At 42.4% G+C, this 20,347-nt stretch overlaps 1 protein-coding gene across 1 annotated transcript in view; it reads left to right on the forward strand.

Annotated features, from left to right (window-relative positions):
* Window positions 1-20,347, forward strand: part of ANK3 (ankyrin 3) — a 554,530-nt gene that overhangs the window by 373,114 nt on the left and 161,069 nt on the right. The window contains exon 9 of the mRNA XM_039480795.1: window positions 12,025-12,123. Coding sequence (XP_039336729.1) covers window positions 12,025-12,123 — 99 coding nt within the window. The remainder of the gene's footprint in view (window positions 1-12,024; window positions 12,124-20,347) is intronic.

Raw genomic sequence — 20,347 nt, forward strand, 5'->3', positions numbered from 1 at the left:
AGGCCTCACTGGATGCTGCAGACTCAGCAGCGCGTACCCTGTCCTTGGGCATTGCCATGAGGCACACCTCATGGTTACAAGCCTCAGACCTACCACTTGAGGTAAAGCAGACACTGCAGAACCTGCCCTGTGACGGGGACGGCTTGTTTGTGGAACAGACAGACTCTCGGCTGCAGAGACTTAAGGATTCGAGGGTGACTATGAAGTTCCTGGGTATGAACACCCCGGCAATCCAGCGGAAGCACTTCAAGCCCCAGCAGCCGCAACAACACTCCTACCCTCCTCGGCTGAGGCAGGACTTCTACTCGTGGAGGGGATGGAATGGCAGAAGGAAGCCAGGGCCTGACCAAACCATCGTCGGGCTCCAAACAGGCCTTTTGAAGGGATGCCCGAGGACAGCGTACCGGACTCAACCCCGGATCCTTCCCTGCCCTTTTTGAATCATTTATCCCACTTCCACCATGCATGGTCCCAAATAACCTCAGACCGCTGGGTCCTTTGCATGGTGGAAATGAGATACGTGCACCAGTTCCCCTCCTACCCACTCTCTCACCCCCCTTCCCCCATCCCTCTTCAGGGACCCCTCTCACAAGCAACTCCTTATTCAGGAAGTTCAGGGTCTCCTTGCCATGGGAGCAGTAGAGGAGGTTCCACGGGAGCCAAGGGGCAAGGGGTTCTACTCCCATTATTTCCTAATCCCCAAGGCTAAAGGGGGCCTCAGGCCCATTCTGGACCTGCGTGGGCTCAACAACTTCATGGTAAAGCTGAAGTTCTGCATTGTCTCCCTAGGCACTATTATCCCCTCTCTGGATCCTGGAGGCTAGTATGCGCCCTTGATATGAAGGATGTGCAGGGGCAGCTCTAGACCCCAAGCACGGCAGGCCGGCTGCCTTCGGCGGCTTGCCTGCGGAGGGTCCGCTGGTCCCGCGGCTTCGGTGGACCTCCCGCAGGCGTGCCGCCAAAGGCAGCCTGCCTGCCACCCTTGCGGCGCCGGCAGAGCGCCCCCTGCGGCTTGCCGCCCCAAGCACGCGCTTGACGTGCTGGGGCCTGGAGCCACACCTGAGGACACGTACTTCCACATAGCAATTCAAGCGCTTTCTGAGCTTCTTGGTTAACCATGAACACTACCAGTTTACGGCCCTTCCCTTCGGCCTTTCAATTGCCCCCCAGGTGTTCACCAAGTGCATGTCAGTCATGGCTGCTTTCCTCCATCGATGACAGGTGCAAGTATATCCCTACCTCGATGACTGGCTACTTTGGGACTGCACCAAAGAACAAGTGTAGTCCCAACTCCACCTGGTGAGGTGTACGTTCAAATGGCTGGGTCTCCTCCTCAACATGGAGAAGTCTACCCTAGAACCGACCCAAAGAATAGAATTCATTGGGGCAGTGCTGAACTCCGTTAAAGCTTGGGCCCTCCTGCCGGAGTCTCATTTCCGAGCTATCGCAGGCATCATTCAGGGCCTTCAGCAATTCCTGACCTTGACAGCAAGAGGCTGCATGAGTCTCCTCCATATGGCTTCTTGCACGTAGGTGACTCAGCATGCCAGATTCCGGCTCAGGCCATTGCAGGCATGTCTCGCCTCAGCCTACCGTCCTGGGCGAGATAGCTTGAATTCAGTGGTCACGGTACCGGAACATATCCTCTCCTTCCTTCGCTGGTGGCTCGACCCCCGAGCAGTGTGCAGGGAGTCCCCCTCCACAGCCCACAGCCCTTCTTGTCCCTGGTTATGGAGACATCAGCTCTAGGATGGAGGGCATATCTGGAGAACCTCCAGACCCAAGGCCTGTGGTCACAGAATGAGCTCTTCCTCCATATCAACGTCAGGAAGCTAATGGCAGTGCTCTTGGCTTGCCAAGCCTTCCGGGTCCAACTGCTGCGTGGCAGGTCTAATGGACAGCACCACAGCCATGTTTTACATCAACAAGCAAAGGGGGGCCCATTCCTCCCCCGTCTGCCAGGAAGCCATTCGACTGTGGGAGTTCTTCATAGCCCACTCCATTCACCTCATAGCATTCTTTCTTCCAGGGATCCAGAACACGCTGACAGATCACCTCACACGAGTGGTCTCTCCGACCAGATGTCATTCACCCCATCTTCCAAAGGTGGAGGTTTCCCCAGGTTGACCTGTTTGCCACCCAATGCAACAGCGTTCTGCTCCTTCCAGGCTTGCAGCCCGGGCTCCCTCACAGACATGTTCCTGCTGCCCTGCCACAGACGACACCACAGCCATGTTTTACATCAACAAGCAAAGGGGCGCCTGTTCCTCCCCGCAACTGCCAGGTCGCCTGATCTACGCCTTTCCTCTGTTCCCTCTCGTGCACAAAGTCCTGCTCAAAATCCGCAGGGAGTGGGGAAAGGTGATCCTGATAGCCCCAGCATGGCCTCACCAGCACTAGTACACCATGGTGCTGGAGCGCTCGGTGGACATACTGGTCATGTTGCCTCTCCTTTCTGACTTACTCACTCAGGACCACAGTCACCTCTGCCATCCTGACCTACAGTCCCTCCACCTCACAGCTTGGAAGCTGCATGGCTGAACCACACGGGCTTCTGTGATTGGACCAAGTAAGACAGGTCCTACTGGGCAGCAGGAAGCCCTCTACTAAAGCCACATATCTGGCGAAGTGGAAAATATTTTTGTGTTGGTGTGACCAGCACTGCACACCCCCTGTCCAGGCGCCGGTACCCCTCATTTTTGAGTACCTCCTGCACCTGAAACAGCAAGGCCTGGTGGCGTCCTCCTTAAGGGTTCACCTTGCTGCCATCTCGGCCTTCCATCCAGGCGTGTCTGGCTGCTCTGTCTTCGCCAACCCTATGGTTGGTCGCTTTCTCAAAGGCTTGGACCATCTATACCCTCAGATCCCTCAGCCTATCCCTGCATGGGTTCTTAACCTGGTCCTTTCGAGGCTCATGGGGCCCCCGTTTGAGCTGCTGGCCACGTGCTTCCTCCTGTATCTCTCCTGGAAGATGGCTTTCCTGGTTGCTATTACGTCCGCAAGATGTGTTTCTGAGCTGAAGGCCCTCACCTTGGAACCACCTTACACAGTCTTCCACAGGGATAATGTGCAACTCAGACTGCACCCGGTCTTCCTCCCCAAGGTGGTGTCGAGCTTTCACACCTCCCAGGACATTTTCCTGCCTGTCTTTTTCCCAAAAACTCATGCTGGTCCCTGAGAGCAGCGGCTGCATTCCCTCGATGTCTGCAGAGCCCTAGATTTTTACATTAAGCACACTAAGCCATTCAGGAAATCAACTCAGCTATTGGTCACAGTGGCGGACCGGATGAAAGGCCTCCCGGTCTCCTGTCAAAGAATATCCTCCTGGATCAAGTCCTGCATCCGCACTTGCTATGAGCTGGCCGGGATGCCGACTCCAGTTCTTACCCCACGCTCCACTAGGGCCCAGGCCTCATTGTCAGAGTCCCTGGCCCAGGTGCTGATCCAAGAAATCTGCAGGCTGGTGATTTGGTCCTTGGTGCATACCTTCACCTCACATTATGGCATCGCCCTGCATGCCAGGGACGACGTGGCTTTTGGTAGAGTGGGGCTACAATCAGCACTGCTTAACTTCGACCCCACTGCCTAGGTAAGTCTTGGGAGTAACCTAATTGGAATCGATATGAGCAATCACTTGAAGAAGAAAAAACAGTTACCGGTACTCACCTTTTGTAACTGTTGTTCTTCAAGATGTGTTGCTCATATCCATTCCAAACCTGCCCCCATTCCCCTCTGTCAGAGTAGCTGGCAAAAAGGAATTGAGGGCACGCTGGCTCAGTAGGGTCATATATTGAGTGCCATGGAGGCGCCATTCCAGGGAGCTCCATAGCCGACCCAACTGATGCTGCTAGGGAAAGAACTTTCCAATGGCGTGCGCACACCTAATTGGAATGGATATGAGCAACACATCTCGAAGAACAGCAGTTAAAAAAGGTGAGTAACTTTTTTTTCAGTTACAACACAGAATACAAAGTGTACAGTACTCACTTTATATTTATTTTTACTACAAATATTGCACTGTAAAAAACAAAAGAGATAGTATTTTTCAGTTCACCTAGTACCAGTACTGTAGTGCAATCTCTTTCATGAAAGTTGAACTTACAAATGTAGAATTACGTACATTCCTTCATGCTTCGACCACCATTCCAGAGGACATTGCGTCCATGCTGATGACAGGTTTTGCTAGATAATGATCCATAGCAGAGCAGACCGACGTATGTGCATTTTCATCATCTGAGTCAGATGCCACCAGCAGACGACTTATTTTCTTTTTTGGTGGTTTGGGTTCTGTAGTTTCTGCACTTAAAAATGTTGCTCTTTTAAGACTTCTGAAAGCATGTTCCACACCTCGTCCCTCTCAGATTTTGAAAGGCACTTCAGATTCTTAAACCTTGGGTCGAGTGCTGTAGCTATCTTTAGAAATCTCACATTGGTACTTTCTATGCATTTTTTCAAATCTGCAGTGAAAGTGTTCTTAAAATGAATAACATGTGCTGGGTCATCATTGGAGACTGCTGTAATATGAAATATATGGGTAAAATACAGAGCAAGAGACATACAATTCTCTCCCAAGGAGATCAGTCAAGAAGTTCAGTCACAAATTTAATTAATACATTTTTTTTTTAACGAGCGGCATCAACATGGAAGCATGTCTTCTGGAATGGTGGCCAAAGCCTGAAGAGACGTATGTAAATTTAGCATATCTGTAAATACCTTGCAATGCCATCTACAAAAAGTGCCATGCAAATGCCTGTTCTCACTTTAATGTGACATTGTAAATAAGAAGTGAGCAACATTATCTCCCTTAAATGTAAACAAACTTGTTTCTCTTAGTGATTGGTTGAACAAGAAGTAGGACTGATTGGACTTGTAGGGTATAAGGTTTTACATTGTTTTGATCTTTGAGTTAACTGTGATTAATTGACAGCCCTAAAAAAAATTAAAACCACAGAGGTGGAGGTATTTGTTACAGGCCATTTAAAAACTCCATTGGGGGCCACAAAGCTGACCTAACACTAGTTTGTAAAATCTTGTTTTTGAAGTACATACATTGTGGTGATGAGGCAGTGATCTGGTTGAAGAGGCTTTATACTCCCTTCACATATATACTTTGGGCAGAAATTACTGTTTAAGTGTTTGGAACCAGCCAGTCAAACAAAATCATTTTATAAACTGATTGATACCATGTAAATTGACCGTATATGGCCAGACTGCGATCAACTCTTGCATGAGAGTGTGGGAGAAGGGGAAGCACAAGAACTGATTACAACAGTAGTTTCTGTGAGGAGGGGCTGCTCAGTCCTTACTCTGGGGAGCAAATCACCCTGAAGGGGGCAAAGAGGACATGAAGCCATGTCCCTGCCCCTCGAACACAAGCCCATAGACCATGGCAAGCATGCCAGAGAGAGCAATCTGTGCCATCCAAATGGATAGTGCAGAGCCCACATTCACCAAGCAGCCCCAGGAGAGATTGAGCCTCAGCACAATCACTCTCAATCCTTGTGATCCTGCTGGGGCAGGGCAGCTCCACACTGTCCCCTACACAGGTCTGTGTTTGAAACAATCTAGCCCACCAGCATTGTAGCAATCTGCTTCTTGTTAGAAAGCTACATATAAATCTTTGGTGTGATAGAAAGAAGACATGTAAATATTTACCTCTCCTCCTAGCAGCATCCATTTCTCCATATATTCTCAAAGCCATGGGTTCTGTTTGGACGGGCTGGTTAGGGGATTTTACAGGATGCAAACGATACCAGAAACCAGAAGGAATATTTTGTTTTTGAAATATATTGAAATAAAACTAACTAAATTTGCTTTCTGGTATTTTTAAATTGGCTCCTCATTTGCTGACTGACTTAGTCATTTGTGTTACTCATTTGAAACAATAAAGGGTAACCTTAGACTTCTGGCTTGAACTGTAAAGAATGATGGAATGTGTCAACAGGGGCCTGATCTCCTTTCAAACAGGAACATTTCTGCTAACAATTTTGGGATTTATATTCAGATAGTTGATGGGCACAGAATACTTAAATGTTTAGGCTATTTTATATATAAATGCCTATAATTCAAAATTCTGGATACCCAGCTGAATAATATATAGAGGGGCAGCTGGGTGATCTTAGTCCCCTCTTCTGAACATACAAAAGTGTGGGAGCACCAAATGCAATTAAAAAGTGGTGCATTTAAAGGTGATTGTGGGAAATTCTCTTCCACACAGTGCATGAACAACCTTTGGAACTCACAGCGACAATATATTACTGAAGTATTATATTTTTATCTTTTATATTTTTTTATAAAAATGGGCATATTTAGTCTTTGGAAAAGAAGATTGAGGGGGAACCTGATAACAATTTTAAAATATATTAAGAGCTGTTATAAAGAGGATGGTGATCAATTGCTCTCCATGTCCAAAGGACAAGAAGTAATTTACTTAATCTGTTGCAAGGATGATTTAGGTTAGATATTAGGAAAAAACTTTGTAACTATAAGGATAATTAAGCAGTGGAATAGGTTACCAAGGTAGGTTGTGGAATCCCCATCATTGGAAATTTTTACGAATATGTCGATCAAACACTTGTCATGGGTGGGTCTAGATTGACTTGGTCCTGCCTCAGTGCAAGGGGCTGAACTAGATGACCTATTGAGGTCCCTTCCAGCCCTATGTTTCTATGAGCCTATTACTGGTATCACCCACAATATGCTATGTGTTGTGCAAATACAAAAAAAAGTACGGCCCCATCCCCAAAAGGCTTGCAGTCTGAAACAAACAAGGGATAATTGTAAGGGGTATAAATGGGAATCCACAATTGGTTTAAATAGAAGAAGAATCATAAGGATGTAATATCTCATACTTCAAGTTATAGAACAGTGACTAACTGCATGCCTATAGAAAGTACTTCAAGTCGTAAGCTAATGAAGTCACCAAAGGAAAGGCTGTTAAGAGAAATAAGAAGGGGCATGTATATGTTATATGCTTTTATAGCTGTTTAGTTTATTGTGATCTGGTTTTGTGATTGTGATATGTGTGTCACATCCTGTAAAATATTCTTATAAGACATGGTGTCACACTGAGAACTAGGAATTGCCATAATGAATCAGACCTGTCATTCATATAATCGCAGTATCCTACCTCTGACAATACTTGCTTCAGAGAAAGGTGCAAGGCACCCTGCAGTAGGCACTTTAGAGCAGAGCTGCACTATTTTAGAACATTTTAAAAGGAGTTTTAGATTTTGTACTGAAGCAAATGTCTTCAATAGTTCCCTGATTTACTATTCTATCTGAAAAACAAAGAGAGAAAGTTATAGAAGATCAAACAACTAAAAATACACTGGTAAGATAGCAGCTGATGTGAGTTGACTAAGGAATTCAAAACCTTTCGTTTGGTGTCTGTACTGTTTGCTGATACCGGAGTTTTAGCATTAATAACTACACCAAAGCTGCACATGTTATGAGGCTTTATTTTTATCACCAGATTCGCGTATCAAGTACAAACAACTCAGGTTTCACTTGCCTCATTATGTATTGTCACTAGAAACCATAACTGAAAATGTTGCTTGAGCTTTATTCTCTCATCAATTCATGTTCATAACTGCCATGAATGTATTTTTATTGATGGGAGAAGAGGCCACTAGTATGACGCAGCAGGGCAGGATTTATTCACTGCTGGCCCAGTCCTTAGCTGAAGTCAGTTGGAGACATTCCATTGACTTCAGTGAGCATTGGGTCAGGTCCTAAATTGTTCTTGAAATAGACTGTATTTAAATAACACATTATCGTAAACTATTCAGGAATCAGGACTAAGGCTACTGACAGATAGCAGAGCCTGGAATCCACCTACTCCCTCACAAATAAACAATTCAGATAGCAGAATGGCACTTTTAATTTCTGAATGGAAAGATTATATAGCTGCTTTAAATTTTTCCCCAGGTGAAATCACTGACTCTTCGTCCATCTCCTTTTTTTAACTTACCTCCCATCATATCCTCTACACCTGCCTTCTAGCTAAAGATAGCTAAATATAGCTCCCTAGTCTGCATTCATTAATCTAGTTTATGAATTGGCTGAATAGGTCACTAGAGAATGACTCTCAAAGGGGATGTGCACATGTTGCTTCTGCAGTTGAACCAGCCCATGAAAGAGGAACTGAACTTAGATCATTCACAAGCTAGTGTGTTTCACTAGACCACTTAGTTTCCTTAGGTTTTGCTCACCTCACTATCTTGAGTGCAGATGTGCAACATCATCTTTTTAAAATCTACTGTGCTGTTGGTCAGGAATTTGAGGCATTTGACCTAGATGCATTTTGACCAATAGCATGGTCTTTTTCTATTATTGCAAACAAATGGAACATATGCATAAATAGTGAAAGTAACCTGTGTTATGTCACAGCTCTCATATATGCATTTTAGACCTGATCCTGCGCTATTTGAGTTAATAGGAGTTTGGCAAAGATGGTGCAAGATTGGACTCAATGTGACTTTGTAGTTTATAAAAAATATCTTTTATTTTTTAATCATGATAATTTTGTTAATACAAAGGGCTCTGCTATGAGTTTATTGATAACAGAATCAGAAATAAATGCAGTATTTTCTTCTCTGTCAGGTAATATAGTTATAATTTACCATAAAGAGAAAAGATTGTATATTTATTGTTTTACCTTTGTTTTCACAGGTCCCCCAGACTCTCTTGTAGTGTATCTGAGAATCAGGCTCTAAGTATGTTTTTCACTATTCTGGCACTATATCAGGCCTTAAATTGGGCATGTTACATTTACACTCACCTACAGGCCATTGCCCAGAATGGTGTAAAGTGGCTTTGCGGTAAATGAAATTCATACCCTTAATTTTGTCAAGTATCAGAGGGGTAGCCGTGTTAGTCTGGATCTGTAAAAGCAGCAAAGAGTCCTGTGGCACCTTATAGACTAACAGACGTAATGGGAGCATGAGCTTTCGTGGGTGCACCCACGAAAGCTCATGCTCCATTACGTCCCTTAGTCTATAAGGTGCCACAGGACTCTTTGCTGCTTTTACATACCCTTAATTCTATTTTTTTCCTGCCTTTTTATATACCCTCCCGATTTCTTCACATATACATAAAGAAGGTGTTTTCTCTTCCAGCTCAATCATGTTATGAGTATAGTCAATTGTTTTGTCCTAACAGCACTTGGACTGGGTGGAGGGTATTGAGATTCCTTCTTTTGACCTGGCAGTACGCTCATCACAGCAGGTGGGAAAGGTTTTATATTGCCTCACATTATCTGGATTATACTTTCACTGGACAGGTGAAGGATGTTTTCTGTTCAGTCTGATAGACTCAAGTGCTAGTTTTAACAGGAAGATGGAGGTCTCTTTTTTATGTCCCTCTGGCCTCACTGATATCTTTCCTCTTGGGAAGAGGGGGGAAGGAGGAAAAATATCTTAATGATTCCTACACTTTCCTTTCCTCTGTCCTCTCTGCCAGGCAGCTTTCCCCCCTGAAGGCTAACAGTTCCCTCCAGTGGTTGGCTACTGTGATGTATTCACCCATTATTATATCCACTGACTTCAATGCCCAGCTCCAAAATAAATGGAATTAATTATTTTAAAATGTAACCCTGAGCTGCATGCATTAGCTTCACAAGTGACCACACAGTTATATCATCTAAGTCTTCACTCTTCCCTCCCACCCCTTCCCCCAGATTCTTCTTGGGGTGATCTCATCTTAATGCTGAGCCCAATCTTCCAACAGTACCAAACATAGCACTTACTACCAGGTATGGTACCATGGAAGCCAATGGATTAGATTCTTAACCCCACTAATTCCCCTTTGGATTGATCCAGCACCACAAAGGAGACTTAATACTGTCCTAAATGGGCAGTTAAGGATTCCCTCAGCATGGGGAAATTCTTGGCTGAAATAGAGGGCATGCTGGGGGCTGGATGAAGTATGTCAGAGCATGCTGCACTCCAGTGATCCCTGCTGGCATAGTGGCCTCGGAGGGTTGTTAAAAACCTGGTGCAATTTAGAAATGTCTTGAGGCTGCTCTAAGTTACAGTGGCTGAACCAGGACTGGGGGGCTGGACAGGAAGCATACCTTTGCCTTCTCCATTTCATGGACTCCAAGCACTGTCCCAGCACATCTGAGGACTCAGCCCAATGAGACTATGCCCAGCAATAAGGATTAGTCCCAGTACTAAGTGTTTGCAGACTCAGGCTCTTATATTCTAAACTTACTGAGACAGAGACTCTTTGTCTGTTTTATAAAGCACCATGTACGTCTATGGCACTATATATCACCAATAAATAACAGAATAATTATTTTGAGTTTGGGTGCATCTTATAATAATTAGCTGATTTAAATATAGATATTGATTTCCTGGGTATTGTACTATATATGCTTACTTTTAGGCCTTCAGGCTAAGGCAAAGTGTACTATTGATTTAACATCTGAGACATCCTTATCTTGGGAGCTGTATTCTGCCCTGGCAGGTTAATTGACTTGATGCTCTAATGATCTATAATACTGTACAGCAATGTAATAGAGCTGTGTGATAATGTTAATGTGATCGTTCTGGTACAAAATAGCCAAGGTATAGGTTAACAGTGAGGCATTATGTAAGTCAAAGGCATAGCATGCTGATGTAGGAGCTCAACATATTAATCAAGTACAAGTTAGCTTGTCACATTCTGTAAATATTGGTTTTTGTGCCGGAGTTCTAGTCATTCCACTCACCTGCTATTTTGAGAAAACACATACTGAGCAGTCTATTGGCTGGGTTGTGCAAATCTACCATACTGTAGCTATTCAATGCACTGAGTGCATCTCTGGTGCATAAAGCCATAGGACAGATGCTCTCAGTACAACTTAACTGTTCTTGCTCAGTCATCAGGAAGTTGGTTTTATACAGCCAGCTGTTGTTGTTATCCCCAGAACAGAGATGATCATATTCTTTAAAATTATATTCATCTTAGCATTGAGGCTACATTTTCAGTTTAAATCTCTTTATATTCACTTGACTGTATATGATTAAGGCTATGATTGTGGCACAGAGATCAGTGTTCACAGTAATTGGGAGCTTAAATAAAGTCCATGACCCCGTAGGGGGTCTGGGCTCAGGTCCCTACTCCAGGTGTTGTGACCTGACCCAGTCTCTGTCTATGGAGAGAGGGAGATGCCCCAATGTGATTGGCACTCTGACTACATGGGCCTGGAGCAGGGAGCTGTGAGGTGGAGCTGCTGCTGCAGGTTGAGTGTGGGGCAGGCTTGCTGTCTGACTCCTACCCACCCCCACCTCCTGTCAAACCCCTGCTATCTCCCTTTCCCTGACATCATTTTTCCTCGCACCTCTGCCATGAAATTTGTTAACAGTTTCCATGACAAAATCATAGCCCTATAACTGATTGAATATACACACTATGTGGACTTCATAGACCATGATATAGAGAACTCACCAAAGCACAAAGAAACATCTGAGCTGCATGTAGTTTAGAAGCGTCTGTGAATGTGTTATATAATTGTCCTCAATGCGTAGCAAAGTGGCATACCATTGTGCTGCTAAACATGATTCAGGAACAAAAATTAAAATGCATACAAATATTTACTTTACAGTCTGACGTGAAGTGTAACTATCACAGTATTTACCAGAGCAGGTTGGTTAGAGGTGACTGCTATGGGGTTGTACCTTGTCGAACCCTAGATGTCTGTAGAATTTACAGGTAATGCTCAGTAATGAATGTTTATGAGCACATTGTTGCTTTTGAAATAGGGCAGATTGCTAGGAATCTGTTTTGTCTTATGATCATTTCTTTGCCAAGTGAAGCTCAGAAAAAGTATTGTGGAGTATGGGTCTTTAGTATAGTGGTTCACCTGTGTAGATGAATACATAGTCTTTCTAGTCTTCTAACCTCCTAGGGAAACAAAGCTGTATTAGTCTCAGCGGTGGTTGTAAAGTAATCTTAGTTCATTCTATGAATGAATTGCAATGCTGAGGTAATAAAGGAGAATCATCTGAAAGTTTACTTTATATGCTTTATCTCCTACAGAATGATATCACTCCATTACATGTTGCATCGAAGAGAGGAAATGCTAATATGGTCAAACTCTTACTTGATCGAGGAGCTAAAATCGATGCCAAAACAAGGGTAAGATTAAATGTGAATGATCTGGATGGTATTATTTACAGGTTTATCCTTTTGGCATGTATGTTTGTAAACAAACGAAAACATTCACTTACTTGGCAAACTTTGGTGAGAGTACAGAATTATCTTTAGTTTTTATACAATCATTGCAAGTGGGCACTTGTGTTTTACCTCTCATTCAAATAATATTCTGAACATCTTGTTACGTTAAAGCTCAGAGCTAATTTCCATGCAGGCAAAGCAATGCCTGTCTTATCTCTGGTATCCCATGAAGGCTACTTCTAGGTGGATCATTTGGAGGCATGAATAATTACACCTACCAATGAGTGAACCCTGAAAGTGTCGTGTTCTATTCAGTTTATAGATGCACCCCAGAATTTGAGTGGTGGAGGAACCCCATCTCCTGTAACTTTCCCACTCCCCATAACTGCAACGGCATAGCTTCTCCGTGTGCTCTCAGAACTCTTGAGGGAGACTTGTCAGGTCTCTCTTGTTGCCTGCAAAAATCTCTGTTGGGGGTTATAGAAGTCTTCTCCCCACACTTTACATAGAAATCTCCCCTCACCCCCATGGATGAAATGTGCTAGATTAACATCCCTGAAGCATGGAATTTTTCTTTTATCTATTGAACATGTAAAGTTCAGACACAGTATTGTCCATTTGTCTCACCTCTGCCCTGGAGGGGCTACCTCATAGAGAGGGTAGTTTGTCTTCATGTCCCATTCAGTGTTTAGCTGCTTTGCTGAAATTGCCAGCAAGGGTGCCAGATGTGGCAGTAGTTTTTGCGAGGTAGACACCTGTCCACCAAGGATATAGACTGATCTAGGACATCAGAGCATTTAGGTATATAGCACTGAACAGCGATCAGATGATAATCATTGTATTTAAAAACTGATTGAGGCAGGTGCTTGGGTAATTTATTTATTCAACTAGCAAGAAGTAATGTACAGAGTAAACTTGGAACTGATGCTGCTGCAATCTTGCCTGGCTGTATTCTCTGCCTCACTCTCTGCAGTTGCTTGTTTGTGTGTATGAGAGAGGATCTCTGAGAGTGAACAGGAAGTGTGGCAACAGTGTGACCTGCAAGATGTTCAAAAACTTTACTCTTCCTTGTCCACCATTCCTCTGATTCCTCACTGAAAAAATTCAAACCAGTACAGTGATTTAACTTAAGAACAACTTTTATATAGTTATTACAGTATCAACAGCTTTCAGTTAGTTTTTGTATGTTTTAACAGTCTTCCAGATCTACTGCAAAGTGTGTTTAGGCACATTCATGTCTTTATCTGACTGTTCATTCTGTCACATATTGAGAAACAGGATCAATTCATTACGTTTTTGTTCTTCTTGAATATTTGCTCTCACTTCAGTATTCTTTTCTATATGTTTATTTTCTTTCTCAGCTGCATTCTCAGTTACTGTTAGCATATGTTTGTTATTTCTTTGTAAAATGTTTCCACTTTCTCTGATCAGTGCATATGAATGAAGTGATATTTCTTTAATCAGTATAGCTTGTTCTGGTTCATGTCCATCTCATCATATTCTACCAGAGTCTTAGTTGTTGGGTTTGGTTTTTTTTTGGAACTGTGGTAAATGTTATGTGCCTCTGTTATAATTGTGTATCTGTTTTATCTAATCTCTTCGCCCAGATCACAGGAATTATTTATCATCCTTTGGTTATATCTCATGCCTGGTAGTTGAATATGTGTGTACATCCGTTATATAGAAGTTTTGCTGGCAATTTCTCACATGGCAGCTCTTTAGGTGTGGGGTACTAAATATGGATTTTTACTTGCAATGATTACTGTTTTGAGCAAGTTATTCTTTATACAGTCTCCACATTCTGTTTATTTGTTAGCTTTTTGTGACATGAGTCACATGTCATATGTTGAAATTCATGTTTTACCAATGTCCTACAATTCCCTTTTCTTGAGCTGTAGTCCATTGTCACAGTCCTTGGATTCATGACATGCAAACATAGATTTACTATATCTGGTCATAATTGGAAGTGTGATGTCCTCAAAGGTCACCCCTGTATGATCAGATGGTCACGTTTTCCCAGGGCAAACAAATTCCTTCGGACTTTATCCCATAGAACTGCAGATTGTTCATTTGGTATTGGAAGTTCTTTTCATTGTGCATCTCAGTACCTCAGTATCTACAGTTACTCACTGTTCAACTATGGCCAAAATACTACTTCTCCAGCACTTCCTTTTTGCTTCATCACAGCAAAGTGCCCATCATGTATTCTTTCCAATATTTCTTCTTGTCACTGTGGAAATAATTTTTTTTGAAACTTCTATGAGTTCTTAGGAAAATGCAGGTGGGAAGTGTGATTTCTTCATCAATTACCTATAGTTTGTGCTATGGTTTGCAGCGTTTTATCCTTAGCAGTCTATCTTTCCAGCTCCCGGGCAATAAGGCACAGGATGATTTTATCATGTTCACATGTACTGTTACTGCTTGTTCCATACTTTCTGGTTGTGTGTCAACAAGTGGAACATATGCTCTTGACAGTATATCAACAATTATGAGGTAACCTCCTTGCTGGAATTCCAGAGTCATGTCATATACTTTTGTACTAAAAAATAATCACTTGGAGATATTTTCTTGTGCGTTGCAGCCAGTAGTTAATGCTTTTTTTTTCTCTGAAGCTATGACCATTGAGAAAATCATTAATTTTTGCATAGCCACATGTATATATTTTTTTATCACTTTTATTTTCTCTGCCATAGTTTTAGCAGCTTCTACTGCAAGCAGGTACTCATTCCCTTAGTGCTGTAGCAGTGTAGCTCCCGGCCCTGCTTCTGAAGTATTTGTGAGAAGTTGATCTCTTTCAGTGGGTCAAAAATTGCAGAACTGGTTTTGAAGTCACTACGTATCCTCAGATTCTCTTCCATGCTCTGCCATCCAGACCATTCTGTGTCTTTATGAAAGTATTTTCTCATGTAAGAGATGAATACATAGATGAATACGAATTTACTAACGGGTCAGCATAGCTTGCGGTCTCTGAATTCCGTTTTGTATCTTCAGGTCTCTGTAGATTCCTTAGAATCATCAGCCATGGGAATACCTTTTATGGTCAATTTCTTTCCCTAAGTACTGGTTTATTTGAAATTGACACTTGGCCTTCTTTAATTTAAGGTTACTTCTTGAAGTTTCCAGTAGTCACTATAATCATCACTGACACTCATAAGTGATGCTGCCCCAGACTGTTATGCAATCAGTGTAGATTTTCTCTCCTCCAACACCTTCCTGCATGCAGTGAAATATTTCCAGTGCTGAACATACTATGAAAGGCAATTGCAAGAAAGGTGCCAAATGATACATTGATTGTGAGTGAAAGTCTTGGAGCTTTCTGTGTCCAAAATGCATCTAATATGCTGAAGAAATTGGCTCCTGAAATCTCAGCAAATATTTCATTCCTTGTGAGCAAGTAGAAATGTTTTCTGTTAACGCTAGTTTTCAGCTTCAGAGTCATTCCCAAAATTTGAGTGCATTTCCTTTTTATTGTATAATTACTGAGGAGTGAACTGAGCTTGTCCAGTCCCCTGTTCTGTGAATAATGCCATCTACTGTCATGTTTGGCAGCTCTTCCTCTGGTCTCTCTTTGGATGGCAAGTACAACAATCTTTTCTTCATAGTCTGGTAACTGTATCGTGTACCAAGGGATACCCCTTTCCTATGAACCAATCTCCATCTGATTACTTTTATTAGCCATTCCTTTGCGTTTGTAATGTCTTTCTTTACTGTGCTTATGAACAATTTTTCCCCTTCTGTTGAGGAAGCTGCACATTCCAGCCTTACCCCAGACATTTTCCTGTTTTGCCTGCACATTTTTGCAAAGCGATTGGACTTGTTAGTTTCCACATTTGCCCAAATACTGGACATATCTTTTCTGTATATCTATTTTTACTTAACAAATGATTACTTACAGTCATTAGTTCTGTGCCTCTGTCCATGGCTTTTATTTACATTTCTCTTTATTCCACTCCTTGACATATGACTCTTGCCTCTGAGATCCATGCCTCTGAGTAGCTTTTCTCATATATTTTTATTGTTGAACCCTCAAACGAGTTGGGCTTGAATGAGAGCATCTTTTAATATTCCATAGTCACAAGACTGGGTTTTTAATTTTAATTTGGTGGCAGTCTCTCCTGTTTCATCTACTCTGGAAAATATAACTTTCATAAGTAACATTTTTTTCTAGGAATACAGTGATTCTCCAACTTTTTCATCCCTTCATTAGAGCATTCTTCCCCACTCTCCTCCTGATTCTTAGAATGAAATGCATTGTATATATATCCAGTGCATCTATACCAGTCGGTGTCAAAAACGGTGCTTTTTTGTGTCTGTTTGTCTTCTATTTTAATAGCCTCTTTAACTTTCACGTACAGTTCAAATAGCTGTTTAAACCTTTTCCAGGGTTCATCAGCTATCCCCATAACTTTTAAGATGGTGAGAGATTAATACTTTGAGGTCACACAGGCTAGTCAGCAGCCACTTTAATCTGACCCTTCTTTGTTGTAACTAGCATCATTTTCATAAAACACCTGAAACCTGGTGGTGGTTTTCCTGGATTTGCCTGTGCTCCATGCCTTTCTCTTCTAGTACCATGTTGTATTTCAGCAATAACTGACAGATTTTTAGGGTCATTTATTTAGTTAACTAACAACCAGGGGGTGTGATAGTAACTTCCTCTGCCCCTTTCCTTTTTCCTGTTCCTAACCACTCCTGAGTCTCAGAGTATGTCCACACTGCACAGCTAACCTGGGCTCTTACCTGGGTTTTGGCCCTAGCCCCTGTATTATGACACAGAAAAACCTCTGAGTTGGGTTTAGAAGCAGGGGTTGGGCTACATTATCCAGCTGAGATTATGGGACGGGTATAGTTGATGCTGGAGCCCACCTACTTTGCAGCGAGGATGCAGGCAAAAATTATTTGAGTGCTTATAGTCCTCCAGTGTCTTTCCAAAGGACCCAGTTACTGGGGAAAGAATCCAAAAACACCCCAGCACAAAGAACTATGGGATATGCCCCAGATGCACAGCAATACAGAAACAGTGAGGACATAGTAACGTAGGTAAGGCTTTGCTGTGGGAACAGTCACACCCAGGCTAGGCTTACCCAGGTGCCAGTCACCAGCTTAACTGTGCAGTAAAGACACACCTTCAAAGAGCTACCAAATTGGGTGAAGTTTGGGGCCATTTTTCACTGTTGGCTTAACCAGTGCAATTTGCCTGTTCCCAGTACACCCTCGATACTTTTAAAAAGAAAGGAATTAGCAGTATTTGCTTAGCTTCTCCTGATCATGCCAGGCTGCTTGAAACACTCCTCATTTCACCGGTGGCCCAATTTCTGGCAGTTAGTAATTGAGTGAGCGTTTTGCATCTGGAAATGCTGACTCATCTAGACAAGAACTAGCATGGCTCTGCAGAGGGGAGCAGTAGACTGAAGATAATATATTAAATAATTTGTTTATGAAAATAATATTTAAATATTTGACAAAAATGGAAGAGATAAGAGAGGCACAGAATAGAGGTAGATTGGGAAAATATAAAAAGAGAAGAGGCGATAAGAGGAATATATAGTGGGTGGAAGGAAATACCAGTTCAGAAGCAACATGCCTGCCTAGTTCCCAGGCTGAATAACATCTAATTTTATGGATATAATGCTTTCCCTACTACCTCCTACTACATTGCAACTCAATGTATCTCTGTCCTCTTTACAGTCACTTTACTTTTTCCCAGGAGCTACCCTTTGGTAATGTCCTATATTCAGTACAGCCATATAAGTATGTTGGGCAACAAAGACTTCAGTCGTCGTCTTCTTTTGTATAACAATATGCCCAATATTGGAGGTTGTGTGTTTGAATGGAAAAGGATGATCAAGACTGTATCAGGTGATCTATAGTTTAATATATTAGTTGAATTCCTGGCATGACCCATTTATGCAAATATTTCGTGAAGGAGAGAGAATGTAGAATACAGTCACAATTGCATATTATTCATTTAAAAAAATATAAATTCCCTTCTCTCTGGCAGAAATGTTTAAGTAATTGAGGAGGTTTGTGGCTGAAGAGGAGTGAGGCTACTAGAGAGAGTATCAGACCATTAGAAACCCTACAAAGAAAAATACCAGAAATTTCATAAACACAAGTTACAGTTCTCCAGGAACACTGATAGATGAGCAGAATTCAGTGCACTTATTTACTCTGACTCAGTTAAATCTGGCCTTTGCCGTAGTAGCCACTGCATCTTATTGTATTTCTTAAGAAGCGTTTCTACAAAATACCATTTAAAAGGCAAATAACAAGGTTTTTGTTTGTTAAACATATACATAAATATTTGGAAATCGGGCACAAATTCCAGGTCCTTGTTTCCCCTTCAACAGTTTTGTAAGTCAGCTTTGTATGCAGCAGAAGTTACAGTGTATATTATTGGCCATATCCTGGTCCCACTGACATCAGTGGGACCAGGCTTTGCTCCTTAGTGTTATGTCGGTCAGATTTAGCAATTTGGATGCCATTTTGGGAGCTGTGCATATAATCCACTGCATATGGCCCAGAAAGTGTATATTCCATAGTATCTGCTTTCGTGTTTCACAAAACACACTTGTTTTCTAGAGATGTGTGAACAGGTTTAGATAAAATAAGAATCTTCAGCCACAATGTAAGAAGAATTTGAACTGAATCTTTCTTGAGGTTTGAATAAGTTCAGATAACATTGTCCATTCATTATTCACTTCCATAAGTCTTTTATTTGCTGCTGTTATATGGTACTAGAAGCCGCTGTGCTAAAATACTGTAAGAAAGGGCTAAATCCAGATCCCACTGAAGTAATTTTAATTGACTTCAGTGGAACCAGGATTTGGTCATCCTGATCAGAAGTAGGAATTAATGGAACTCCATAAAAGCTGCTCCACTATTGAAAACTCAAGAGGGTCACATAATATTTAAGCATGCCGACTTTTGGGTCATTATCCAAAATGTTTTGAGGTTTTCTCGTCATTACCATAATTTTCCTATTTCCCTAATTTGGTTGCTCCTGTTATAATCCTTTTGTTTGTGTTAAATGGTTGCTCTTACTCCCCACACCTCTTTTGCGTAACATGCAGCAGCAGGTTTCTGATTTCTGTGCTGAATTCTCAAGCATCTTTGTCAGTAAATAAGAATGATTGTCATGCTAAGCCCTACCTAGGCACTGCTATGCGAATGCCTATCAAGGGCAACTTTTACAACGTAGTTTGTAAATAACATTCTGAATGAAGATTAGTGAATACCTCATGTAACTCATTTATTGAACATTGCCCTAATGATTTTTCTCCCATCTGTCTTCCAGAATAGATGTTAACAAATAAAGCATACTTAGTGAGGTTGATTAAATTAGCTTGACTTACTTTGGCTGTCTGATACTGCGTATGTCAAACTGAATTTGTGTATGTAGCACACAGCAAGCACATTTTACCCTGGATTAGCAAATAAGTACTTGTAATCTTTATTCAACTGATTAGCAGTTAAATCAAAGGCCAGCACTCATATCTACATGAAAACATACTGTACATGCCATTTTAAGATCTGTCTGATGATATGTAAGCTGCTGCATAGAACCTGCATAAGAAATAACATAGAGTGTGCAGTAACAACACAAATAACATGTTTGTTATACCATATGTATTTGAATATATGAGAGGAGCAAATCTTATCACCCTCCCTTCCTTTGCAGCACTGAAGGTGTGGTTTGCAGTAGAGCACAGATGTTTGCAATGGGATAAAGAATACAGGAGGGTTGGAACGGGCCTAGGGGGCAGTGAATACACCGCTACAGGAATCCACATACTTAGAGGGCAGTTAGGTAGCCAAGAGGGTTAATACGGCCCTGAGGCTGCAGTGGTTACCACATAGCCGAGCCTTTGTGGGGAGGATTCCTTCTACCCCAATTCCAGTGGAATTTCCCTAAGATTTGTCTCAGTGTTTGAAACATGCTCAGAATAATTGTACAAGTTTCAGCTGTATAACGCTGAGTACTAACTGATGGCTGGATTCGAAAAACAAACAAGTAGGTCCAGTCCTTGCATCTGGTCACGCTGTGTCACGCTGTGTTTGGTGTAGGACCCGAGTAGGGGGCAAAAGTGTCTGTAAGACGCCATGATGCCCCTGCTCATGAGGTTAATCGGAGGCTGGGGCTGGTCCCCAGTGCAGCTTTCCGGTCTGCTCTAAGATATACCCA

This window comes from Mauremys reevesii, linkage group 7, assembly GCF_016161935.1.
Source record: "Mauremys reevesii isolate NIE-2019 linkage group 7, ASM1616193v1, whole genome shotgun sequence".
NCBI classification, from domain to species: Eukaryota; Metazoa; Chordata; order Testudines; family Geoemydidae; genus Mauremys; species Mauremys reevesii.